General features: G+C 38.1%; 2 protein-coding genes across 5 annotated transcripts in view; both read left to right on the top strand.

Annotated features, from left to right (window-relative positions):
- The window catches only part of LOC120422010 (5-hydroxytryptamine receptor 1-like), a 204720-nt gene that overhangs the window by 4222 nt on the left and 172691 nt on the right, over positions 1-27807 (top strand). For 2 of the 4 annotated variants that reach the window (XM_052706272.1, XM_052706270.1), the window contains one exon: positions 6034-6435. The exons of 1 other annotated variant lie outside the window; for it this stretch is intronic. The gene's annotated coding sequence lies outside the window, so the exon portion shown is untranslated. The remainder of the gene's footprint in view (positions 1-6033; positions 6436-27807) is intronic. One more of the 4 variants, XM_052706271.1, reaches the window with a different exon arrangement.
- Positions 22782-24406, top strand: LOC120422012 (protein PAT1 homolog 1-like). The gene is made up of 3 exons (XM_039585337.2): positions 22782-22936; positions 23008-23613; positions 23670-24406. Exons 2-3 carry the CDS (start codon positions 23163-23165, stop codon positions 24305-24307), a joined length of 1089 nt encoding a protein of 362 aa, XP_039441271.1. The 5' UTR covers positions 22782-22936; positions 23008-23162; the 3' UTR covers positions 24308-24406.

The following is a 27807-nucleotide window of genomic DNA, read 5'->3' as shown; positions in this document are numbered from 1 at the left end:
AAACAAATTCCACTCCTAGGAGACCCGGGAGGCAAAGTTCTGTAAAAGGAAAAACCTTAGCTAGTGGTACTAGCCGAAAAGGCCAAATGAATGGAAATATTTAATAGTCACGAGGTTCGTAGGTTATCAAAAACCTATAAAGTAATTTAGAATTTCAGAAAAGCCATGCCGATCGATTACTGACAATAGACCAAAAAGGATAAAAATCTCACAACTAAAATTAAAAAATATTAGTAAAGTGTAGCCGTAATTGTAGTCTTTGACCCTACATTGCCCCAATCAGCCAACACGGTGGAAGACGCAATAAGAAAACTTACGCCCCGTTCAACGAGGACGTGTCCTGATCAAATTAGTAGAACATCCGCCCTTTGGAGTTCTATTTTAGAGGCATCCCCACCAGCGCATTATTGCTGGAATTCTTTGGAAAAGAGGTAGAATGCCGTCAGGATGGGTTTTTGTTTCCCGGCGCTGCTGATGTTTTGAGTTTTGATGAAGTTCGAGTGTTACGTAACAGAGCGAAACTCATCATGCTGTCCTAAGGTCATCACGATCCAGAATAGAAATGACATGGTTTCCAATTATACACCATGTTGGCACGCTTCCCAGAATCAAAACGATCGCACAGTCCTTCAATGTAGCAATGTAAATTTTGCTGTTACACAAGTTGCAACCGGTGATGCCACCTGTCGACCAATAATTTGCTCGATTTAATTTTTATAACTCTGAACGAGTTTAATTACCACCCACCTCCGTACTCGATTTTAACTCAAAAGCTGCTGCACGGGTCGTTTAACTTGAAGAACTACTTCCGGCCATCATCGGGATCAGCTCAAACTGTAAGGTCCCCCCCCCCCCCCATTTTCCGGAGCATTTCCCGCAGCCTCCACGGTGCAAATAAATGGTTGATGAAAAAAAAGGAGCTGAAAACACACCCGTGTTAAAATTAATGAACGAGAATGAAAAAAAAAAGTTGTTTCCACACTCTCGTGGGCGACCGACGGTTTTGCATGTTTCCGGTCGTTTTTCCACACTGCGAAGGTCGTTTTGACTATCACCGGCACCGGTGGCACGGGGGGACTATGGTCCAATGGTGTGGTATTGATATCAAGTGGTTTTCCACTTCACACGACCGCCAATCAACTTACAACCCAGGTTATCACAGCGAAAATCATGTAAATATAAAATTTAAATCAACTTTGCCAACAAAACAAATAATTTTAATCGTAAAATTTAAAGTTTTGTTAATTATGTTTCACAGAGTTTAGAAAAAAAAACAAATCAAAATGATACGCTTTTTTCACAGTGCTTTGCTTAAATGAGTTGGGCGAGGTTTCAAGTGGGTGTATGTTGGTCAAGCCTCGTGTGTTTGTGGATGTTTTCCACTGTAATAAACGTCATCGACAGACGACGCTGCCGTTGCCGGACGGATTCCATTCTCATACTGACCATCGCACCAGCATCAGATGGGGCGTTTCGTGAATCCGTTGGCATTCGGTGAATTGTAGTGGAATTTCCTTACTTTTCTGGTTTTGGTAGCCTTTTTTCCTATGAAATGAGTTGAAAAACATTTTAAAATGAATATATGATTGAAACGATGTTCGTGTGTGTTAATTTTCCGTTGATATGATATCAGCACTCGTTATATTAAGTTACAAACAAACAAGAACTCATTACGGCAGCCATATTAATGTTCAATAAATGTTATTTGAACAATGCAGGTGAGTTTTTTCAGCAATTCAATAATCAAATTATTTGAATTTGCGGATTATTCTGGCAAATGATAAAAAAATCGGAATTTCCTAGAAATAAAGTAGCAACGCGAGAAACTGGTGACTAAGCCTTTTAACAGCTGTTTTGCAAATTTCAAAACAAGTCGATATTCGAATTCGAACAATCGATAATTTTTTCACAAAACTCGAAAAGCAAAACATTAGTGTTTTGTATAATATTTACTTGTAGCTCCAGAATTAGCAAAACAGTTCCAGCTGCTAAAATGCTAATTGTACCGAGCATTTAAAAAAAAATAAACAAACAAATTTTGGACATTAAATTGCCTGGAAGAATCCAAAAACATAAATATTAATCAATTATCGTAAGTGCATCTTGATCCTTGGACAATAAACTATCATTTAAAAAATTCTCACCTATATTTTTTGACAAAATCTTAAAATGTGGCAAGCAAATTGCACAATATTGGGCGCCCGAAATGCGAACGGAGCGCTGCGCTCGCGGAATTAAAACTAGATTAACACTCAAACGCTCGGGTAGTCATTTGACCCCTATTTTTTTTCTTAAAAATCTCATAACTTTTGGTAGAATTGACCAATTTGGATGCTTCCAGTTGCAAAAGATCCAGATTTGTCTATATTTTGAATAGTCAAATGGGGGACAAATATGGTCCACTTTTACCGGAGATATTCCGGATTCCGTTGGGGTACCTCGGCCCTTCTATTTGGGGTTTTGGTCAGTAGAACAAATCCATTTCACAGAACAATACCGGAAATGATGCAAAACTACAAGGCATATAGACAAATCTGGATCTTTTGCAACCGGAAGCATCCAAATTGGTTAATTCTACCAAAAGTTATGAGATTTTTAAGAAAAAAATAGGGGTCAAATGACTACCCGTGCGTTTGGGTGTTAAAAAAGATAGGAGGAACATACACCTTAGATTTATTGGTCGAAGTTGACTTTATAGCTGTCGGCCACCATTGCTAGTACCAACCACTAGTGTCTTCCTTTTTAACTACAAGGACTTCGCCGCCCTGGGCTCCTAAGTGTATGAAAGTATGGCACGGAGCGACGGCGCCGAATACCCATATTTACACAAAGAATTTTAGAGCGCCCGCCGCGGGATTCGAACCAGCAACCTCTGGATTGTGAGCCAGTGCGCGGTCCGATTGATCCACACGGGCGGGTCCCGATTTATTGGTCCTGTATGTAAAATCGACTCAGCTTTCGAATGGATTTGTCAGTTTTTCGATAGAGCGGGGCGCCGGCCTTCAAAAATGACGTTTAAAAATTCATTGGTGTTTTGTGGCTAAAAAACATCAAGGGTTCGTTTAAGTTTTGCAAAGTTATTAGCAATTTTGTAGACGCGCCTAAGTCAAAAAATTACAATTTAAAAATAATGTTTAAGCTTGGTGGCGCCGAGGGGAGGACAAATTTAATCAACCAAACATGGTTTCTTTCATAACTTGGTGGGGGCTATTGAAAAAGTACATTACTTTTGAATTTTGAGCACCTTGTGTAAATTGTGGTTCACTTTCAACGAGAATTACTCACGTATAAAGTCGTGCTTTCAGTAACGTCGCTTTTTCAACATATCATATCAACATGAGAGCTCTGTAGATCAGATTCATATAATGAATTTGGTGTTTGAAAAATAACCATCTGGAACCTTATAGAGGCCCTCGAAACTTATCTACTTTTGAGAAATTCCGCCCAAGCAATCTATCTGACGCCACCAGCGCTGAAGAGTTATTTCGTCGCCGTCGTGCTAACTCGAACGTGCATTTTAAGCCAAATTAAGTTAAGAACGCCATTTTGTGCTGCTAATAATGCCTCACCTTTTGACCTTCAAAGATCCCCAAAATTCGATTTCAATCTTGAGATGTTCAATAAAAACCGAAAAAACTCCGTGCATTGTTGTCGCTCTTCATATAAAAGAAGTTTCAATCATGTCGTGCTAAGGGATTTCAGGTCAGAACGCGTTTGACACAAGTACATGCACGACTTCTGTAAACATTTGTAATTATAACTCGGGACTCCTCAACCAACTTCAACCAAACTTCGGGACAATGCTCAGAATGGTCAGCCAAACAAAACGTGTTTGTTATTGTTTACATTGCGTGCTCTAGTTTTTGTTTATTCAAGGTCACACATTAAAACGAGTTTTTCTCGGAACGTCGAAATGGCGGGTGCTACAAGATAGCACGACAGCGTCGATTTTTTCTCTAAATTGATCATATTGACTCTCATCAAGATGAAAATTTATGAAATTCAATGGCATTTTCAGTGGACAGCTTTCCAAATGAGAGACTTTTTTGGAAATATCATTGATGGATGAACCATTTTTTGATAAAATGGCTAAATAAATGAAACATAAAAAGATTTTTCAAAATTTCCGGAAATCTGCTAAAGTATGAAATTATTGTAAATTTCTTTAAAATGCGATTTCCCAGAGTGCCACCAACATCGCAGAAACTGCATCCATGTGGAGTCCGTTTTCTTGAACTTCAGTGTATGTTTACACGTTTACTAAATCATCTTTTTCGTTAACTATCTCCACACACACATACACAATGTGCCACCGCCGCCGGCAGTCCATAACCTCGTTAACGTCCGGTAAACATTGTAAATCTCTACAGCCAGCAAAGACCAAAAACAACAACAACATTCGAAACATGTGTACTTTTTTGTTTACCAGCAGGAACGAACACACACTCAAACACAGCCAGTCTCACGAGCGTGGTGTAATTATGATAATCGAGTGTGAATGATCGCACACCCGAAACCGCAATCCGGCCGACGACGACGACGGACGCGTTATTATTGTTTGTTCGAATGTGTTTGTGGGGGAGTGTAGAATTGGTTGGACAACGTGTTGGCATTAGGGTGCACTAATGACCATAGAAGTGGGCACTAAGAAGCTTTGAAAGAGAAATGAAATGATGAGGAGAGCACTGTCACAATTTTTGCATAAAAAAAACTTCTTTAAAATCTTTTCTTGGTTGATTATCTTGGTAAGTAGTCAAACTTTTCCCAAAAAATAAATAAGATCATTAATTGGATAAAAAAAATGTGGATATATAGTAGGGTGCCCAGAATATGGGACTTTTTCTTAAAACCTCGCTCCACAAGCTGATTATTGTTCCTTGAGCAATTTAAGGACTCTGGGCCAAATATGAGCAAAATTGGTCAACATTTACCCATTGATACTCGGGGGTGAAGTTTGTATGAAATGTATGAAAAAAAAAACAATTTTCTTATTGTTTGGTCTGCACAGAGCGCTATTTCCATCCAAATATTCCCAAAAGTGAGATTCTCATTGGAAATTAAATGCTCTACAACTTTGTAGAACATACTGTAAAACTCGGTCTTGAAAAGTTATTAGCGATTTAAAAATGTCATTTTTGTATGAAAAACATTTTTTTCACCAACTTCAGGCTCGGGTATCAATGGGTTAATCTCAACGAATTTCGTCCAAAATTTACACAGATGCTTAAAATAACTCAAAAACCCTTTTTTTGCTCGTGGAGCAGGGGGTCATTTTTTCTGGGCACCCTAATATATAGCAGAGTTTAGAAAGTTATTCGTCTGGATTTCATTTCCTTGATACAGCCGCCTTAGTATCACACTGCTGTGATTGTCAGTGAAGCAGAAGAGTGAAATCACGGTGACAAATTTTGAGGGGGTGTTGGACGATGGTGATCCGGTTCAGAGCGTTGTTAGCAGGTTGTTAGTGAAATTGTAACATGTTGGAGAATTTGGAAGACATCACGAAATTAAGAGAACCATAAGTGTTAACAGAATTGAGAGAATCAATGGAATCAAGAAAATTTTAATAATCAAGAGAATCAAGAGAATCTAAAGAATCGAGAGAATCAAGAGAATCAAGAGAATCAAGAGTATCAAGAGAATCAAGAGAATCAAGAGAATCAAGAGAATCAAGAAAATCAAGATAATCCAGAGAATCGAGAGAATCAAGATCATCAAAAGAATCAAGACAATCAAAAGAATCAAGAGAAAAGAGAGAAGCAAGAGAATCAAGAGAAACAAGATTATCAAAAGAATCGAGAGAATCAAGATCATCAAAAGAACCCAAAGAATCAAAAGAATCGAAAGCATCAAGAGAATCAAGAGAATCAAGACAAACTAGACTAAAAAACAAACTAGATATGTGAATAACCCTTCAAGCTCTTGTTTAAAATTGATACAATTTAGTCATTCTGTGAAATTCAACAGCGTGCAAATGCTTCCAGTGTTGCTGTTTATTTATGTATAATTTTCTGTTTTCATTTCTTCCACCAGCAACACAGATCGAGAGAGAAAAAAGAAAACAGTGAAAAACGATTATATTTTGTGATAAATATTCAACCAGTGGCACTTTGGCTCGCAGCTGTAATAGTGTAAACCGAGCGCGAAAATATAATCGAGCGAAGTGAGCAAACGAGAAGAATATTTGCCTTTGGCAACCAACTGTGAGAGATTTTTTTTCGGAGTCCAGCAGCAGCGGAGAGTGAGTGGTGAAAAAGATTCACTTTGACAGCATCCACACCGGTAGCAGAATTTGTGCGACAAATTGAGAAGAAGCTAAAAAAGAAGATTTTTTTTTAAAACATTTAACGAAGACGAAGGCGAAACTTATTGTGACAAGTGTGCTTCCGGTTTCTTGAAAGCAGAGCCGGGGCTAGACAGCGTGAAAGACGAACGGTAAGTGATGTTCTTTTTGGTCATTTTAGAATAAATTGGACATAAAAGCGTGCGATAAGCGTGGGGGTGATCCATGGATGGACGGATCGGGGATGGACGGATCAGGTGGGTGACGCGACGTCAACGGCGTCGTCTGTCAGTCTGCGTTTGCATCAACGCGACGGTCTGACACTTATTGCTTTGATGCACTGTTGAAATGTTTTAGTTAAATTAACTTTTACGAAAACATTAATTGATATTTAAATTTAAGTGATTTAGAATCAAACTTATCGCTGATATTCTTTTTGAATTTATAAAATCAAAACCTTTTCATTTCCACTTTATTTACTGTGTGACGCGGCTTTGGATTTGTAGGACAGAGACATGTATGACATTAGAAAAATTAAACGTAACGTGACAGTCGCGGCTCTTGCGTGTGTGAATCGGACGGATAATGATTTCTTCCTGGATGGCGACGTGCGATGACGCAAAGCTAATTATCGTGCCCGCTGTCACAGGGTAACGTTCTACTCACACGTAACGTTTTTATTTTTTTGTTTTTGTTACTACCATTAGCATTTGGTTAGAAATTCACTCTGTTTTATGCTTAAAATATTCGTTAATGAATATACAATTCGCTTCAATTGCGAGAGTGATGCCAAAAATATACTCATTTACATACATTTTTTTCTATCAAAGAAACTTCGGGTAGTCGAATGATGAAAACATTTGGTTATTTTAATCTCATTTAAGTTTTCAAGGTGTTCTGTTTGACTCTAGACTAGACCACGGCGTGTTTTCTAGAACAAACTTTTCAGGAAAAAATAGTCATCGCTACTTTCAAATGTGTCTTATAGGAAATTTTCTCAGCTTTCCAATGCTTCTAAGAGCGAAATGTTTCATCGGGAATTTTCTGAGATATCTCTATTTTAAGTTTTTGGTTTTAAATTTCTATATTATTTATAAGAAACTTTATACTAACAGTTCAGAAAACTTATCAAATGATGTGTTTCATTTGTCATTTACTCATCAAAATGTGCAAAATAAGACAAGAAACAACTTTGTAGAAGGTTGCAAACCACTAAACATTTTGAAAATAATGTTTTGTCTGAGTTTTTGAATATATGGGATTTATTCAGAAATTTAAATGATACAACAGTGTAAAAATATATTTTTACAAGAATTATTAGATTATTACATATATTTGGTGTACAAATATCACGTGTCTGCTCTGATTTAGCTTGTTCAACCGAAACTTTGGCAGGTTTGTGACTGTGAATGGTATTATTGAGTTTTAATGAATAAATTTGATATTTTCTTAAACAAACATTAACCAGGAACATAAATACAAATATGATTTAAAATCTAAAATGTACTACATATTACTGTTGCAAGCTTCATAAGTCATATTTTCATGAGTATAAAATAAATATAAAATTTTATAAAATGTTTACTTTTGAAAATGCACTTAAAAAGTAGCAATGAAACTCGAGTCTTCCAATTCAGAATGCTGAAAACACCGCTACAAACTTTTTTTTTGTTCGAACAATATTATTTATCATTTCAACAAAAAAAATTAAACATAAACTTCCTTTCCAAACTATTTGAACAAAAATCAGGAAATAAAACATTTTTTAAAAAGATGAGATTGAAGATGAGAGTCTTATAAACTTCTAAAATATTGCTAATTCCTTGATCATTTAATACAAAAAAAACTAAAACAATCATATTATACTAATGAAAAGTATTTCTCCTAAAGCTTGCAACAGTAATTTGCAGTTCAATTTCGAGTATTAAACATTAACATGCAACTGGTTAATGTTTGATTAAGGAAATATGATATTTATTCATAAAAATCTTGTAATACCCTATCGCTATCAATCTCAAACTTGTAAAAAAAATCGATTGCATCAGATAATTCCAAGCTGGATCAGAGCAGACCGGTGTTATTTGTACACAACAATTATTTAATAATCTATTTGTTCTTGTAAAAATAATATTTTAATGCGGTATTATGATTTTAATTTCTGAATAAATCCCACATATTCAAAAAAATCGGTTTAAACTTCATTTTCAAAATAAAGCGGTTTGCAACCTTCTACAAAGTTGTTTCTTGTCTTATTTTGCACATTTTGATGAGTAAATGACACATGAAACACATCATTTGACAAGTTTCCTGGACTGTTATTTAAAAGTTTCCAATAAATGATTAAGGATTTTAAAACAAAATACTTAAAATATAGATATCTCAGAAATTTCCCGATGAAACATTTCGCTCTTAGAAGCATTGGAAAGCTGAGAAAATTTCCTATAAGACACATTTGAAAGTAGCGATGACTATTTTTTTTCCTTAAGGTTGCCCAGAAAACACGCCGTGTAGACTCGATTGTAAGAAAAATAAATTTCGTTGACCTATAACGTCATGCTTCGAATTCCCGGACACCTCGTCTTGTTTTACCCATTATTTAGACATTTTTTCGCATACAAGTTGTCTTCACAACAAAATTTCAACCAATTTAGTCCATTCACTCCCAAGCTTGCGTTGCACCCATAAATGAATTTCGTTTGATTAAAAAAAAAAATCAAATCGTTTGAGGTAGAATAATACTGATGAAAATATTGTTTATGCTCGGTATCAGGTATGGCGTCATCCATAAAGTATGTCACGCTCTAGGGGGGGAGGGGGGTTCTGAGCAAGTGTGACATTGCATGTTATAAGTATAGGAAAAGTGTGACAAAGGGGGGGGGGGGGTAAATTTTGGCCGATTTTAGCGTGACGTACTTTATGGATGAAGCCTATTAAAAATATTTTTTTTTATTTTTTATATTTAATTACAATATTTATACCGTCAGTGGAGGTGACATTGGGTCTGGGGGTGAGATTGGATCAAAGTGATTTTTTACGGATTTGAATTCTGTTAAAATGGTTGTGTATGTCCCCTACACAACCATTTTAACAGAATTCAAATTAAGATAACTTAGCAAAAAAAATCTTGTTCATACAACAAATCCTGTCATTCTGGCAGCTGTCTAAAGTTGAGGTACGTTTTTGGCCAAAAATTTCGTCTCGTTAAATCAACTCTTCAATATTTTTGCTGGAATTGCTCGAAAAGTACCTAAATGTTCGAAAATCTCTACTTCAAACATTTTAGCATGTCAAAACGATTCCCTCGAACAAGAAACACTGTTGGTTGACTTGTTTTTACCATATCGTTGAATTTGAGCTTAATTTTACTTTCATTCGACCCAATGTCACCCCCTCGAAGGGGTGAGATTGGGTATATTTTAAAGCGATTGGCATTTAAGGTAGAGTTCATCAAATTCCACCATATTTTGGGAATTTCTACGTTAAAAGCTTTTTGATTTTATTTAAATTGTTTTTGTTTTCGTTTTTTGACCCATAGTCACCCCCACTAACGGTACGTAAAATGGTATCAGGAAAAAAATTGACATATTGATCCTTGCACTGTTACTTGGATTTGGCCCGCGCTATTCTCTCGCACTTTTGACAACAAGAATTGGGAAAACTAGGCATCCAGTATTTGTTTATTTACATTTCCAGTCGCAGTTTCCACCAAAATGGACATTCGCACTCTAAAATTGCGGTTGACAGCAAATTTAAGGCAAAATTCTGACTTTTTAACAATTTTACCTGGAGATTTTATTTAATTATTTTTCAAAAACACATATTATTTATTATTTACTTATTAATTTTAAAAATTGTTGATTTGAATTCATGTTCATAGCGAAAATCATGACATTTTGAGAATATTAAAATAATGCTATTCATCAACGTTTTCTTAGTTATACACGGCGTCTTTTTCAGGGGGGTAGTATTTTTTGAGAAATAGCAAGAAAACTGTCATATACATATGAAAGTGTGGAACATCCCCGTTCATTTGCGGGGCGAACGAAAATCTTTGGTCGGGAAAAATCAAAGTTATCCTCATTTGAAGTTTTTTGTCTTTTTTCCTATGGAGCGAAATTTCGTCTATTTCAATTTAGTATTGTTATAAGTCTACATAGACATGATTTATGGTTCAGATCATATCATTTCTTATGGGAAATGATGCAAGGAACATTTTTCCTGAAGCACGCAAAGTGATTGGAAATAAGGGAAAAAAGTTATAAAGGTTTTATTGGAAATTTGGGAGATTTTCTGATAAAATTGCACACCCCTTTCCCAAAAACCGCAATGTTTTTGATATTCAGATCATTATTTCGATGAATTCTTTTTTGAGAAATGTTTCTGGGCCCATTGAGTATATAAATCACTACAGAAAAGTGTAATTGGTTGGGTTTATGCTCAACTGTAGGTCACATTTATGAATTTTGGATTTCAACCGAAACAACATATTTTTGTGTGTTTTGGTTATAAAATGTACCGTTTGCATTAAATTTTCACTTTTTTTGTTTGTACATGGTCCACATGATATTTTTTTTATCTAATTGAGACATGCAGTGTAAATACAATCACAGGGTTTCTATTTCTATGCCCTTAGGTAATTTGTTTTTCCATTTGGGCTATATTATTTGTATTGAAACTACAGAGTTGAACTTGCAATTATTGGTAATAACATAAATATTGCGTAAAAATCATTAAAAAGTTTAAATGTATGTAAATCTATTAATTTAATCTCAAATAATTGAGCTTAACATACTAAACAAGTCTGGCATCCAAATTTGAAACAACGAACAATACAACAATTAAATTGTTTTGCTAAAAAACACACAAATAATTGATCTTTTTATTTACAGTGGCAGTGCGTGGCCGAATGGTTACGCAGTTCGCTTTGTAAGCGGATGATTCTGGGTTCGATTCCCACCTGCTGCAACCTTCCATTGGATGAGGAAGTAAAATGTCAGTCCCGGCCTCGATAGTTAGGCCGTTAAGTCGTTCCAGGTGTAGGAGTCGTCTCTATGTCATAAGTACAAACAACACACCAAACCAAGCCTACTCCGGTGGAATCGCTGGCGGCGGTTGGACATGCAATCCATAGGTCGTCAGTTCAAACACTGGGGTGGAAGATTCCTTGGAGTAGAAAGAGGTTTGGGTGCTCTCCCCATTCAAGCCTTCGGACTCCTAGGTTCGAGCAGAAACTTGCAAAGAGACCACAAAAGACCCGGGGGTCGTTGATGTGGATGGTTTGATCTGATTTTGATTTACAATATTATCACCTGACCTCAAAATAAGTACGAGATCTCTTGTGAGTTTTAATAAGACTAATACAAATGTGAAAATCTAATGAAAACGGTACATTTTATAACAAAAACACACAAAAATATGTTGATTCGGTTGAAATCCAAAATTCATAAATGTGACTTACAGTTGAGCATAAACCCAACCAATTACACTTTTCTGTAGTGATTTGTATACTCAATGGGCCCAGAAACATTTCTCAAAAAAGAATTCATCAAAATAATGATCTGAATATCAAAAACATTGCGGTTTTTGGGAAAGGGGTGTGCAATTTTATCAGAAAATCTCCCAATTTTCCAATAAAACCTTTATAACTTTTTTCCCTTATTTCCAATCACTTTGCGTGCTTCAGGAAAAATGTTCCTTGCATCATTTCCCATAAGAAATGATATGATCTGAACCATAAATCATGTCTATGTAGACTTATAACAATACTAAATTGAAATAGACGAAATTTCGCTCCATAGGAAAAAAGACAAAAAACTTCAAATGAGGATAACTTTGATTTTTCCCGACCAAAGATTTTCGTTCGCCCCGCAAATGAACGGGGATGTTCCACACTTTCATATGTATATGACAGTTTTCTTGCTATTTCTCAAAAAATACTACCCCCCTGAAAAAGACGCCGTGTATAGCTATAGGTTATAGGTTAGTTCACCTTTGATCTTTTCAAAATTTGATGTAAACTTCTTCTAAAAGTACTTTGAACACCATTCCGTACGTATTTAAATTTTAATGGAAATAGAAGTCTTATCCACTGAAAACAATTTGAAAGGCATTTTTCTGCTTTCAAAATCATCATTAGCATGTCTGAGATCGATCAAAAATATTTTGATTTTTTTTTGTACAATTCTGTTGCACCGTAATGCAAAAAGATTTTTTTTTTTGCGAAAAACCTTTCCAACGAGTTTAACGTCATGATTCGAAATCCGCACACTTAGTAGCGTATCATTTTTGTTATGGCTGGCAAAAAATCATGTAACAAGTTGGAAATGTAGAAATATGATCAGGATGTAGTATTAACAGTCAGTTTTAAGAGAATGCATGCAAAATATGTCTTTTCTAACAATTTTTCATCAGAATTTTAAAATTAAAATGACTTGTTGTGATCCGAATCCCGGACACTCGATTTTGCTTATGAACCGCACAAATTTGAACGAAAATGTTAGTGAATGACATTCTTTAGGTCTCAAATAAGCTGTTGACATCAAAACAATCGATATTTTAGAAAAAAAAATGCTAGAATTTAAGGAAATCAAAACCATAAATTTCTGCTTTGCCTTCCCGGTGCATCGCACGCCTAAGAGATATTTCAGTGAAATGTTTCACATTTTTGGTAAACTTATAAGTAGCATTGTTAATTTGATTTTGGTTAGCCGCGGTAAATTTTCTTGAAATATTTCGAACTGTCGAAAATCCACCAAAGCATTTACCACATTGATCATACAAAAAACTGTGGTAGAAAAGTATCCACCGCGATCCACCGCAATCAATTTTTGACAGTTTAACGCCAACGAATTATTTTAAGAAAATCCACCGCGGTTAACCAAAATCAAATTAACAATGCGACTATAATTTCATGTTATATAATTGTTTTGGCATTAACTACTGCGTTCAAACAAACTTTAAATGAAAGTTGATGTTAGAATTCATCAAATAACACAGTTTTGACATTCATAATGCGAACTTTTATCCAAATAATTGATAAAAAAAAGATGAGGTGTCCGGGTTTCGAAACGTCCGGGAATTCGAATCATTACGTTATAGATCACTTGTGTTTTAATTGTACATTTTTTTCTAGAATTATCATAAACTTTATAGAATATCATAAATCATGAAATATCTTGAGATTGGTGCGCTGAAAGTGGGGACGCGAAGTCGTGATTATTCAGGTTATTTTTTTTGTGTGCTTTTGTGCCGCTGTTCGTATGGGGTGAGTGCATAATTTGTAAAGGGAGCGCGTGGTCGTAAAACATATTCGGAGTGAAATGTGATTTTTTTGTGATTTTCAAAGCCCTTCCTATATCAACGTTGATCGGAAGGCACGGCGTCGGGTGGATTATGTTTAAATTTTTCGAACAAGGTTTTATTTTTCTGCGGTGAAAAAGCCATTTATATATAATGATCGAAAGACGCACTGACTATTTGGATCGTCGAGTTAATAGTGGAGCATAATAACTGTGTGTGAGTGATTTTGTGTGTTAACCAGAAAGACCTTCGCATAGCATGGTTGCTCGGAAGGCTCGCCGACGGGTCTGTTATGAAAGTCCTCCCCATAGCGTCGTAGCTCGGGAGGCATCGAAAAGCCAATACCTTATCCTACTAACCCAAAAAAATATTAATCACGTGATGCTTGAAGGAGATGCTGTGGATTCAACGGTCTCAAGCGGTATCAACAAGTATATAGCGAAAAACTATGTGCAACTTCAACTATCGGACTAACATTCCTCCCTTTCGTTGAACTGCAGGCTTCTAGGGAGGGCGCCGGTATTGACTAATAAAGTAAGGATCTTCAGAGGTTAAACAGTGAACGGATGGTTGGCTCCCACTGATCATTTTTGATTCATTGTTTAACTTCAGCTGATCTGTCAATAACGGAGTAGCAGCTCATTGGCAGTCAACCATGCTCATGCTCATGCTCATGCTCATAAATCATGAAATATCTTGAGGAAACTTTCATAGATGACTTTGGTCGAGGGCAAGAGGAGGTGGTATAAACAATCCAAACAACATTTGCAAAAATGTAACTTAAATGTAAGAAAATGGTTTTTTAAAACATTTTCACATTTACCTAATATTCAAATGATTTGTATCTTTCGTCAAATGAAAATTCTTTTATTTTGTATACATTTTGCTACATTCTTGCCTTCCTTCGTTCTCAATAAAAAAATTTTGTTCATTAATTTTCCCACGACTTCCCAGCTCTACTCAACTGCTCATCATTAATCAAACCTTCTGCCAATGAACTACGATACTTCTCGTGCAGCTACCAACCCTATATAGCTACAAACACATCCCATATATCACACGAAGAACAGAGGGAAAAAAATCCGTTCATAACTTTCAGGCGATCGTGCCGCGTACAAATTATACAAACGCCACCGCCATTTATGAATCTTTCGGATGTTCAAATGTAAACACAGTGTGGATCGGTAGCAGAAAGTGCTCAAACGCGGTGGCACACGCGAATTGTCCACACTTGACTTGAAAGTGCGGAGAAACGACAGTCAAATGACGACTCTGGTGGATGTCCGCTACGGTGCCAATCAGTCCTCGAGATTTGATCAAGATGACTGCCGGCTGGCTACTTCAATACTTTACGGTGTGTTTAGAGACAGTAAGATGATGTTTTTTTTGATAAAAAATGTGAAATTCAAGACTTCCATAAAACAATCGTGAATTTTGAATCACTATGAGCTAGAGATTTTTTTTTTTTTTCATAAAATTATTTTTATTAGGTCCTTTTCGGTACTGTGACCTGGTTAGGACCGAGTCGGCTTTTGTAATTACATTTGACTTAATAATAACAGAGGATCTTGTGTGTAAATGTTAGTGGGAAGGAAGCCGATTACCCGCGGCCTACTCGGGGTTAGTAGGGAAGGAATTGATGTTAAAGACAAGGCGTGGGAAGGGAAGGGGGATTGTGTAGGGGTCTTGGTTGGCTCTGCTGGCCTTTGCGTTTTGTCCTCAGCCGCAACTCGGTGTCCAGCTGCTGGGGCGTTCTTGCTTTGCTTCCGGTGCAACCAGAAACGACGGCTTTGTGCGAAGGCGAGTTATACTAACAGAAGGAAAACTAACTGAAGGAAAACTAACTGGAAGAACAACTAAATAGATATTTTGGAATCTAAGAGGAACTGAGCTAGAGATTCTTATTAGCAAAAAAATAATTTATTTCTAACAAAGTATTAAGTGGCAACACACACCGTGTCAAACCGGCGATTGATAAAGCTGTTCATTTGAGGGCTCAGTAGAGTGGCCAGTGCGAATGAAAGTGGCATCGGATCCATTTCCTAATAAACACCCCTCTGCTGCTCGTCAAGTGGGAAAGAGACACAAACAGAACGAAAAAAAAAACGCTTGGACCTGTCATCGAAAACGTCAGCTGAGGCGTGCGCGCGCGCTCGATTGCGGCCATGAACTGCTGTTTGATGATGATGACTCCACTTAGTACTCCAATGCGCACCGCCGCCGCTGCCGCCACTCAATTGTTGGCAAAGTACTTGAGAGGAGCGATGTAACACTCTATAATGGTTTGCTACCGGTTGTGTTGTTGGTTTGGTTGGCCAGTGTGCTTCACCGAGATCACCGCCAAAGTGGGTGCTGATAAGTTGACCTGGCAGATAGGTTCGGAGACGCGACCGTTTCCGATGTAGATAAATTATTATTTTTTAATATCTATGTGACTGACGCCTTCCTCACTCTCTTTCAGCTGGTATCAATTCGAATATATTTTTAGAATTATATTTGAAATTGTTCTACAAACATATAGAATCTCATAGCTTATAGGACGTTTTCAATGAATTTCAACCAAATTTCAGGAATAAAAATAGAGCACAATAAATACATAAATCCCCCTGAAATGTTCAATTTTACCCTAAACACATCTTTATTTTTTTGCAATACATACGCTCATAAGAAACCAGTCAAATTACTTGACACACTCTGGGGTTCTGAAAATGGAGTTTTGAGTTTCAAAAGTCAATTCAATTAAATTTCAATTGAAAAAGTCACATGATATCTTTAAAAACTGTTTTGAAGGTGTCTGGACCAAAAAGACTTTGTCTGGAAATATTGTTTATCATATTCCTCTGGAAATTCTCCGTAAAATACTCGAAAATGGGAGAAGTTCATTAACAGGGTTCTGATTTTTTTTAAGTTTGAGACATTATTTTTGAAATTCTAAACTATTTTCTTTGAAAGTCCATTTGTTTGCGTCCAAAAGTGCTGAAATCGGTTATTTTCATAAGGAACTGATGATCATATCGTCGCCATCGTGCTAACTTGTCGTACGTGCATTTTGGGCCAAATTGAGTTAAGAACGCCATTTTGTGCAGCTCACAATGCCTCACCTTTTGACCTTCACAGATCCCCAAAATTCGATTTCAATCCTGAGATATTCATCAAAAACCGAAAAAACTCCGTGCATTTTTGTCACTTTACATATGAAAGTAGTTTCAATCTTGTCGTGCTATCTTGTCACTCCATGAAAATTGATGTAAGTGCGACAAAAGGCCAAAGGGATTTCAGGCCAGGAAAGTCAGGATGCGTTTGTCGCACGTACAAGGTAGACTACCGTAAACATTTGTAATTATAACTCGGGACTCCAGCAACCAACTTCAACCAAACTTTGGGACAATGCACAGAATGGTCAGCCAAACAAAACGTGTTTGTTATTGTTTACATTGCGTGCTTTCGTTTTTGTTTATTCAAGGTCAAACATTAAAACGCGTTTTTCTCGGAACGTCAAAATGGCGGGTGCGACATGATAGCACGACGACGTCGATATGAAAATCTATATCTTGAGATGGAATTTTCTGATCGTGTTAGTGTCTTCGGCAAAGCTGTAGATAGCGTGGTTCACGGATATAAGAAAAAGACAAAAGTGACAAATTTTCAAGGCAAAATTGGACCCGTTAAACCTTAACCAAAATGAGCTCAAAATTTCAGGCTAGCTTCTGAGGTCATAGTTCTTGTTAATTGATGCGTTGATGCGCTCGAAATCAAGCCCTTTTTTAAACACATTCCGTGAACCACGCTACTGTAGACTTGGACTTTTCAGAAAAAAAAAGTATCACCCTTAAAAAAATCCAATCTCATTATTTATCTTTTTTTTTCCTTATAATATGTATTTTTTATTTTTAAATTTATTTTTAATGTTTTATGAAACCCAAAACAAAGTATTTTCAGCCATAGTGCAAAATCTGGTTACAGAGGTATACATTTTTGAAAAAAGTGTATTTTTTGATAAATTTCGAGGATGCGGTCATACATTTTTTTTTACTTTTAGGTAATAATTTTCGGATATTTTAACGCTTTTCCTTTTTCAACATTTTATGAAGGAAAGCCACCAGTGAAAAATAGTTTTGAAAAACTGAAAAAAATTCCTCTGTGATTTTGAAAATCGGACAACTAGTTACTAAGTTACGCCCTCACAAAGAATTCAGCTCGACGATTTTTTTTTCTTCTAAGCGTCATTTTATTAGCCTGTAATTTTAAACTGACGATATTCTCGAAAACCATTGGTTGAATTTGTAATGTTGAAAAATTATATTTTTGTGAGATAATCTTCTCAATTAAAATAACTTCTAAATTTTAAAATTTGTTCGAAAATATGACACGAAGAAAATTGTCTATTTATAGACCTTTCCAAAAGTTAGGGTTAGTTTTAAAATTTCGAAATGATTAAGTTTATTTAATTTTGAAGGTTATAGAGTTTAATTATGTATACGATTGAGGTGAAATGACCCGTATATCTGGGGTCATTTTTCAAAAAGACGTCATTTTGCTTGAAAACGAGAAAAATTACCTTAGATATAATATAATTATTTTTTTGACTTAAAATAAAACAGTAGAAATCAAATCAATTTCATTTATGTCAACGTTTGCACTTCGCTAATTACGACGTTCACCGGTGACATTCAATTCCGATTTTCCCAACAAGTCAACACAAAATGCATTTCCATCCAATCACCGCCATTCACTATTTGCATTCACAACGACAGAGAGCGTGCGCGCAATGCAACAGGAAACTGCATCCGCAAAAAAAAACACCGCTTTGATGGACGGATGGAGTGCATTCATCCGAGTCCCGTTTGGAAAACCGCTCGCGGGGTAGGTTGATGGTTTCCCGGAAATTGCCACTCTTCTTGCCCAATCACCAGCACCACCCAACGTGACATGATGGCTGTCAAAATCGGGTGGGTCTGTCAAACACGTGCCAGAAAAAAAATCGTCTCAGCTCCGAAACAGTCAGTCAGCGCCAGATGTGGCCCAAAGAGCCGCAACCACAGGCCCCAGTGGTGTCGCCACGTCAGCAAAAGGGTGTGAATTGCGTAGATGATTGGCAGTTTTGTCAGCAATGACAATGATTTGCACTCTGCAAGGTGGGGGTGAAAACGCCTTTGAGTGATTGCAAGTTCATGAAACTCCTTTTTTGGCACCCAAATGGGCAGATGCCAAATGTAACTAGAACATTAGAATAAATCCATTCGCCATTTAACCTCACATCACCCACAACCTGTCACTAGAACCAACATGAGATGTTCAACCATGACGAAAAATTTGTGCTGATCCATGAAATCGTGGCAAACTGAAACCATTATCTATCCGAGCAAATGTCACCAGTGATTTGGGTGAATGTGTCACTCGATTAGGATTTAGTAGTTAAATGTCTATAGACAAGGGTTTTTACGACAGTGCTGTTCCGTCTCTATACCACTAAATTTCTAATCGAGATTTTTTCCAAAACACAAATATACATTTGAAATATTGACAGCATATTACAGATATACACTCACACAGCAGTTGCCCCGACCCCTCTTTGATTTGCGTGAAACTTTGTCCTAAGGGGTAACTTTTGTCCCTGATCACAAATCCAAAGGTCCGTTTTTTGTTACTCGTGACGGAGGGACGGTACGACCCCTTCCATTTTTGAACATGCGAAAAATGAGGTGTTTTCAATAATTTGCAGCCTGAAACGGTGAGGAGATAGAAATTTGGTATCAAAGGGACTTTAATGTAAAATTGTACGCCAGATTTGATGGCGTACTCAGAATTCCGAAAAAAACGAATTTTTCATTGAAGACAACACTTAAACAAGTTTTAAAAACGCTGCCATTTTCCGTTACTTAACAGTAAAAAACTTTGGAACATGTCATTTTAAGGAAAAATTGATGGGGGGAGCGGCCGTGGCCGACTGGTTACGGTGTTCGCTTTGTAAGGGAAAGGTTGGGGTTCGATTCCCATCTGCTCCCAACGAGAAAGTATAGGAATTATAAATATTGAAACTCTGAACATGAACAAAAAATCAAAGTCGCTCGAGTCGGGGTTCGATCCCCCGTCCTTTAGATTGGTAAGCAAAAATGCTAACCACTAGGCCATCGCGGCTTGGTGAGCTGGAATAAGGAATACTGTTACTATCAACTATATACGCGCTGGGTCCTAGTCTTTTTGACAAGGGTTCGGAAGTTCTAAATAACGATTCGAAATAATCCGATTGATGCAAACGTTCTTCAGGGCGGGGCTTGTCGATAAAAGCTGAGGTACCTCGCGCTCGGCTAGCCAGCGTAGAAATGGGTCACCGAAGCTCGGCAGCTAACACCTTCCAAATGCCTATGCGAGTTATTTGCATATATAGAATGTAGATCTAAAAATATATGGAAACAACTCAATTTGTAAGAAGCGTTCGCCAAAAGGGTTGATTACTGTATAAAATCATAATTCAAAATCAAAATTATAGTCTTATTATAACCAGAACAAAATTGATAAGGGAGCGTTCTTTTATTACATTACAACGCAAAAAATCGGATTTTTCATCAATTAATAAAAATATGACGAAATATTCACCAGAAAGACAATTTAGATATCTAGGATAATATCATTTGGGAAAATGTAAATTTTCGGGAATATGTCAATTCGGGAAAACAACAGTTCGGAAAAAATGCCATTCAGGTAAATTACATTCGAGGATGTGGCATTTCCGGGGAAATGATTTTCGGGGATATGGGATTCCCAAAAAAAAGTTTGTTTTTACCATGGAAAAGATAATCCACTTGTAAACGCACGGCTTGTCTAAAGGTTATTTTTATCGAACTTGAATGAACCTCGCTAATTCACCCTGGAGCTTGTTGGGGGGACTGTCCTGAGTCAGGGAAACTGTTTTCCAAAATAATCTATCGGTGAAAATTGATTTTATTTCTTTTTTTTTATATCATAAATATTAGCCAAAAACTCGAAAAAGTGTCAAATATTTCACTAAAATTAGGATATTTTTTGGTCTTGTTTGATCAAAACATTAGTTTTGAGTTCTTTGTATACGTCTTTAACATCCTACACCATGGAAACATGTTTATCTTGGTCGTCAGGATCGATGAAAGCTGCAAAATAAGTATTTTCCAATTATTTTTTTCTAATTCATCTGGAAGTTTCAATTTCCCTCGTGTTTAACATAACTGATTGTGTAGATTTGTAGCAAATAAAATCTAGAATATATTTGCCGAAGAGAGATTAGTATTACATCGAATCTCTCAAAAGTTAATCCAATTGTAGTGTACAAAAAGGTGCAAATTTTCAAAATTATGTGATATTAATTCATTTTTTGTCCTTAACAGCTACTGCGATCATTTTTAGTTGGACAAATCACACATCCTCAGATGAATTTTAATCTTATTTTATTTGTACAAAATAAACAGAGTGCGGTGCCTGTGTTGACGCGCAGTCCTGTTTTTTCGTGTTATTTTCCGTCTCTTTTGTGTCGCTGTTCGAGTGCATGGGGTGATTGGTCATTATAATTAAATAATGGCATCAGTAGTGCGGTGCCTGTGTGGACGCGCAGTCCTGTTTTTTCGTGTTATTTTCCGTCTCTTTTGTGTCGCTGTTCGAGTGCATGGGGTGATTGGCCATTATAATTACATAATGGCATCAGTAGTGCGGTGCCTGTGTGGACGCGCAGTTCTGTTTTTTTTACCTTCTTCTTATTTCATTATTTTTTTTCACTCGCGTTCGTTGGCCGATGAGTTTTTTTGTGTTGTTCTCTTTTTATAGTTTTCTATAAAAAAGTATCTATTTTTTTTGAGACTAGCAAGTCGTATTGCTGGATTAAGCCCTTTCTATATCATCGATGATTGGAAGTCACGCCGTCGAATATTTTTTAAGGCTTATGATATATAATCATTTCAATTAATGAAGCCCTTCCTACATCACCGTTGATCGGAAGGCACGCCGACGGGGAATTTCTGGAGAATCGCGGTCGAATTAATACTTTATTTAAATCCCTAGAAAGCTATCTTTCCGCAGCCGGCTGCCTAAGATTTTTAAAATTTCAACCGATAAACAAATTGCTTATGGTCGCATCACCTACCACAGTGAATCCTGACCTCATACCCATCTTACTAACCCCTCAAAACTCATGTGATACTTTGTCGGAGACGCAGTCGATTTGGCGGTCCCATCACTCAAGTATCGGACTAACATTCCCATCCACTTCCCCGTGTCTTACCTCTGGTCGTGGCCGGCGTCTGTACACGGAAAGGGGATCGATCGCCAAACCAGCGACCGAATTTTGCTGGGTTGGTTTTGCTGATATCAGCGAAATTTTTCTCTAAACCAGCGAAATTTTTCGCTGAAAAAGGTGGCTGCGCGAAATCAAATCCAGCAACTTGGTTTCGCTGGTTTGTTATTTCCGAAACGGTTTCTTTTCCAGCGAAAGTTTTCGCTGGTTTGATACACATCCTTCCGACAGCCGTCATAAATGTTTGTTATTGTTCACGTTTGGAAGCGATTTGTGGCAATCGAATTGCTTTAGGGGTTTTTTCAAAACAAAAAAGCATGAAAAAGTTCTGCATCAAGTGTTCAGCATTAAAATACATACTCAACAGGTGATGGTTCTTTTCAATGAAAAGAAGCACGTTTCCATAAAGTTCTCGCAGCAGAAAAATACGGTGCAGTGAAGCTGGAGATGTATTTGTACTGCTGCATAGATGAGTGCACAAATTGTCGCAGGTGGCAGCAAGAATCGTAGGCGAGGAACTTGACCATGGCCGCGGAACAGTTTGTGCTGTGGCAAGTAAGTACAACGAGGAATTTGACCATGGCCGCGGAACAGTTTGTGCTGTGGCAAGTAAGTACAACCTGGCTGGACTTTCTTTTAATTCTGCTTCCGTTACTGCGAAATCTTTTCTGACGATTGTTCCATCCGTAAACCTCCGTCAACCGGAACGGAACTTTAAGATTTTTAGGTCGGTAACCGGTCACGCGCTGGAAAAAAACAACATTTGTTCAAAACTGTGTCTTTGAGATTGAGCGGGATACACTGAAGGTTAATTGAAAAAAAAACAAAAATAATAAAAAATGGAATTTCATTTCATTTTGCCACACCACAAACATTAAATTCCCACCGAATCTGCCATCACTGGTCGCCACTGTCATCTTGCTGTCATCCGTCGTCTCGCCGCTCGCGGGCCGCGTAAACGTCAAACGTCGTCGTCGTCGTCGGAATTTCGTAGCATTGCTCCATCTCATCGCTAATTGTTTTTCTTTTTGGTGCGCGCACCCGCGATTCCCTGTTTGTTTTTCCGTTTTTAATCCGTGGCCACGCCACCAAAGGTGAGTTTAGCCGGGGTCCGGTGGCAGTTTCCTCGCGGGGCTATGGTTTTAATGTGGAATTTCTCTTCTAGCTGCCGTGTGGTGTTGTGGGTTGGCGTTCGAAGTGCAAAAAGGTTGTGCGTTGCGGAGGAGGACGGAGTGGCCATTTGGCGGCGGTTTGTAAACAAAGCGGTTGGGCGCAATTTGTCCGCGCTGGTTGGGATTCGGGCCCGCTGCAGTTGTCACAATGACGGATTCCTTCTTCGGGTTCGACACGCATCTTCCGGTGGAGGATGACGGAGGCGGGGGAATTGGGGGCGGTCCGGACGATTCGGAGGAGGAGTACGATGCGCTGAACGATGAGACGTTTGGGCAGGCACGGGAGGGGGACTGGGAGGAGCTGCACGAGGATATGGTCCGGTTGGATCAGCGGGAGGGTGGGGATGGCGATTCGGGGCCGGATTCGGACTTGGATATGAACTTTTCCAGCGTTCGGATTGACAACTTGGAGCTGGACGATGATAACGAGTCGGAGGCGAGGTTGCAGCTGGATCCGAGCGTGTGGACGATGCCGAGCAAGCCGGAGACGCCGCGGCCGCAGTTGCCACATCCGGCGATGCAGCAGCACCATCCGCAGAGTTCGTTGATGGCGGCGATGCAGCACCAGCAGCACCATCAGAGGATAGGCGGGGGACCAGGTAAGGGTGGGGAGATTTTGTGAGAAGGGAGTTTGTTATCATTTGGCTTGTTTTAGGTGGCCCCTTTGTCGGTCTTCCCCCCAACTTCCCGCTGCCGAATCCGGCTCAGATGCGCATCTGTTCGGTGGAGGAGATCGAGCAGAACATGATCAAGCAGCAGGCGCAGCACTCGATGCCGCCGGAGGTTCCCCAGCAGCTGCCGCCGTTTCATCTTCCGGGCATGGGACTGCCTCGTCCGCCGCCCGGATTTCCCGGCATGATGAATCACCAGCCGCCGTTGACGTTTCCGGTGAACTTTCCGCCGCCGTTGAACATGGTTCCCCCGTTGGTTCAGGAGATTCAGCAAAACCATCCGATGCTGAACCAGCACCGTCAACACCAGCAACAGGGTCAGAATCGCTACCAGCAGCAGCACAATAATCGGCAGAATTACCACCAGAACCAGCAGCAGATGCAGCATCACCGTGGCAAGCTGAACCGGTCGGGCGAGTACGACGAGTACGCGAACCTGATGAGCGAACGGGACAAGCAGTGGCTGCTGGCCTTTGTACTTAACGCCCAATACCCACCTGATGCCAAACCCATGTGGACGTTCATCCATAAGCATGCGTATGGCCTGGTTTTTGACAACGATACAAAATACGCCTGCGTTGTAAGCCTCCTTGCATATTTATCTAAACCTCCCGCTAAGTAATTTCTATCGTATTGTATTTATTGTGAAGATTGTGAATTATTTATTTATTTTTAATGTGTAAATTTATGCTTTGAATGAATATATTGTCCTATAATTTGATCTATTGATTGAGTTTTTATTTAATAAGTAAAGAAAGTTAAGCAATAACTCTACTTAAAGTTCTCAAGGTTCAATATATGTAATAAGATTTTTTTGTAGTTTAAATCATTTTTTAAACGTAGACGGAATAAATGCTCCTAATGAGTTCAATTTCTTTGATTTATTTAAATCACCATTGAATGATTGATCAAATTCTCCGCCTGGTTCTGCCAGAATCCTGTTAGAAGGGTAGAACATTTCTTCTAGAATGCTGTTAGAATATACAGCTCTGTAAAAACTCTGCAAGAATCCTACAAGAACTTCGTTACTGGGTAACTGCACACCAAATATTTGCACATTGAAAATGATACCTTCTATCCCCCGCTCGCCAAACCGGTTTGTGTCTCGACTGAGTGCTTTCGACCACTTTAGAACAGTTTCAAAGGTTTCAAACTACCCGCTGAGAAAATCTGTGCACTTTGTTTGATAAATTTTTACAACTTTCACAATTGTTGCAAAATCTATGCAAAAATATTTTAACACCATTAGAGAAACGTTGTTTTTTTAAGTAACGCAAAAAAAATGGAAAAATTGTAAAAAATGTTGAATGAAGCGTGCGACCCCCCTCCCGTTACGTAATAAAATAACGCTCCCTAGGCGTGTTGAAGTTTCTGCTCGATTCAAAAATCAACTCAATTTTGAGTGGGCATCATTCGAGCAGTTGATCTCTCTGTAATGGTACCCAATTTTGATTAGAAGCTGCGTGTTGTCGATCTGTCACAGAAAGCGTTTTCACAATGGAGCACCCGCCGTCGAGCAGTTTTAGAAATGACAGTTCTCCCATAAGAAATACATTGTAGAAAAAAGCAAAAACTGCTCGACGGCGGGTGTTCCATTGTCAATTAAGCTAGGAAATTCTAATCGAACTATAATTTTTTGCTAATTTTTTTCTCAAACAAAATCCGATATTATGTGCCAATGTGTCGGAAGGAAACCCAACACGCAAGGTAAAAGATTTTACATCGTTTCTATAGAATATACAAATGCAACGATTTTTTTACAGCCCAAGCGCAGGTCGAGCTGGAGGTTCAACGAGATCATCGACAAAGGCTTCGAGATAAAATTCCAGCGCAGACACTGCCCACACCCAAAGTGATTCACGGGGGTCAATCATTCAGTGTGACCGTCGCGGGATTAGTAGGCCATGCTGCCATGAATCAACGTTAGTCAAAACCCCGCCATTCATTGCAGCAGAAAGTGGTAAAGTTTTAATCTACTAGGAAAATTTAATTAAGACTGGTAATATGAAACTGTGCACAAATCAACACATTCACAAAATTCAGCTTATAACATGCAAGACGGTTTTAAACAACCACTTTGCCACATGCTTTTACACGATTCCCAATTAATCTCTGGTTCTCAAATCCTCTGGTTTATTTTGGCATAGGCTTCTGCCGCCAAAACAAAAAAACAAACGTCGGTGATAAAAAACGCTGATCCAGTGCAAAAAAACACTGGTCCAGTGGAAACATTCGCTGAACCAGCGGATTTTTCGCCGAAACCAGTAGAATAATCTCCTGGTTGATTTTGGCACGAGCTGCTGCCGCCGAAAAAAAAACCCGGACGTCAGCGATAGAAAACGCTGATCCAGCGTAAAAGAACACCAGTTCAGTGAAAAAATCCGCTGGACCAGCGAATTGTTTCCCAAAACCAGCACAATAATCTACTGGTTGATTTTGGTACGAGCTGCTGCCGCCGGAAAAAAAAACCCGGACGTCAGCGATAGAAAACGCTGATCCAGCGTAAAAGAACACTGGTCCAGTGAAGAAATCCGCTGGACCAGCGAATTGTTTCCCAAAACCAGTACAATAATCTCCTGGTTGATTTTGGTGCCCTGCCGCTTTTTCCAAACCAGCGAGAAAATTTTCTGATTCTAGCAAAACTGATCCCCCAAACAGCGACATTTTTCACCAAACCAGTGTTTTTTTTCACTGGTTTGGTAGAATTTCATCGGTTTCCAAACCAGCGAAAAAAATTAGCGATTCTAGGTAATTTTTGTGCAGGCTGAGAAATTAGCGACATTTTTCGCTAGTTTTAGCGAACTTTATCGCGATTTGGCGATGGATCCCCTTTCCGTGTATTGATCAGCATGATAGGGACCTTTGAAAATTGCGAAGGGGTGATGATTGGTTCCTACTTTTCATCTGTGGTCCACGGAGCAATGTTTGGGGGTCCTGATCAATAACGAAGTAGCAGCTACGGGTAGACACCAATGCTATGCTATGCTATGCTATTTTATTTGTACAAAATAAACAAGTTGACAAAATATTGTACATCTTTCAAAATTCAGCTAAGCGACGTAAGTGTATTATTGAATATAAATGTTATATTTAGGGTGTTCCAATACAACAATTCCCACGCAAACGGTATGGACCAAAACACAAATGCCCGGATCGGCCTCTTATGTGGTCTGGAATTCTCTACCCCAAATTACAGTTCACATAACTCTGTTTTGGCCATTAGGGTGGCTCATGCCGTGTCAAGGTGGTCCAAAAATGAAAATTTTGACGATTTTTGCAAAAAAAAAAAAACACTTTATTGTAAAACCGTTACTTGACGCAGTTTCAACCGATTATAGTTAACCGGTTTGCAAAAGAAAGGTGACTTGATTGGATTTTAAAAAAATAGTTCAGTTGAACGGCATCAAGTAATGATTCTGAAAAAAAAAATTTTTTTGCAAAGATCGTCAACATTTTTATTTTTGGACCACCCTGACACGGTATGAACCACCCTTATAGCCAAACAGAGCTATGTGAACTGTAATTTGGGGTGGAGAATTCCAGACCAATTTAGAGGCCGATCCGGGCACTTGTGTTTTGGTCCATACCGTTTGCGTGGGAATTGTTGTATTGGAACACCCTAAATATAACATTTATATTCAATAATACACTTACGTCACCTAGCCGAATTTTGAAAGATGTACAATATTTTGTCAACTTGTTTATTTTGTACAAATAAAATAAGATTAAAATTCATCTGAGGATGTGTGATTTTTCCAACTAAAAATGATCGAAGTAGCTGTTAAGGACAAAAAATGAATTAATATCACAGAATTTTGAAAATTTGCACCTTTTTGTACACTACAATTGGATTAACTTTTGAGAGATTCGATGTAATACTAATCTTTCTTCGGCAAATGTTTTCTAGATTTTATTTGCTACAAATCTACACAATCAGTTATGTTAAACACGAGGGAAATTGATATTTCCAGATGAAATAGATTTTTTTTTTGGAAAATACCTATTTTGCAGCTTTCATCGAACCTGACGACCAAGATAAACAATTGTCCATGGTGTACGATGTTAAAACATATTCAGAGAGTTCAAAACTAATGTTTTGATCAAACAAGACCAAAAAATATC

The sequence above is a fragment of the Culex pipiens genome, chromosome 1, assembly GCF_016801865.2.
Source record: "Culex pipiens pallens isolate TS chromosome 1, TS_CPP_V2, whole genome shotgun sequence".
Lineage (NCBI taxonomy): Eukaryota > Metazoa > Arthropoda > Insecta > Diptera > Culicidae > Culex > Culex pipiens.
This window is presented reverse-complemented; position numbering and strand designations above follow the sequence as displayed.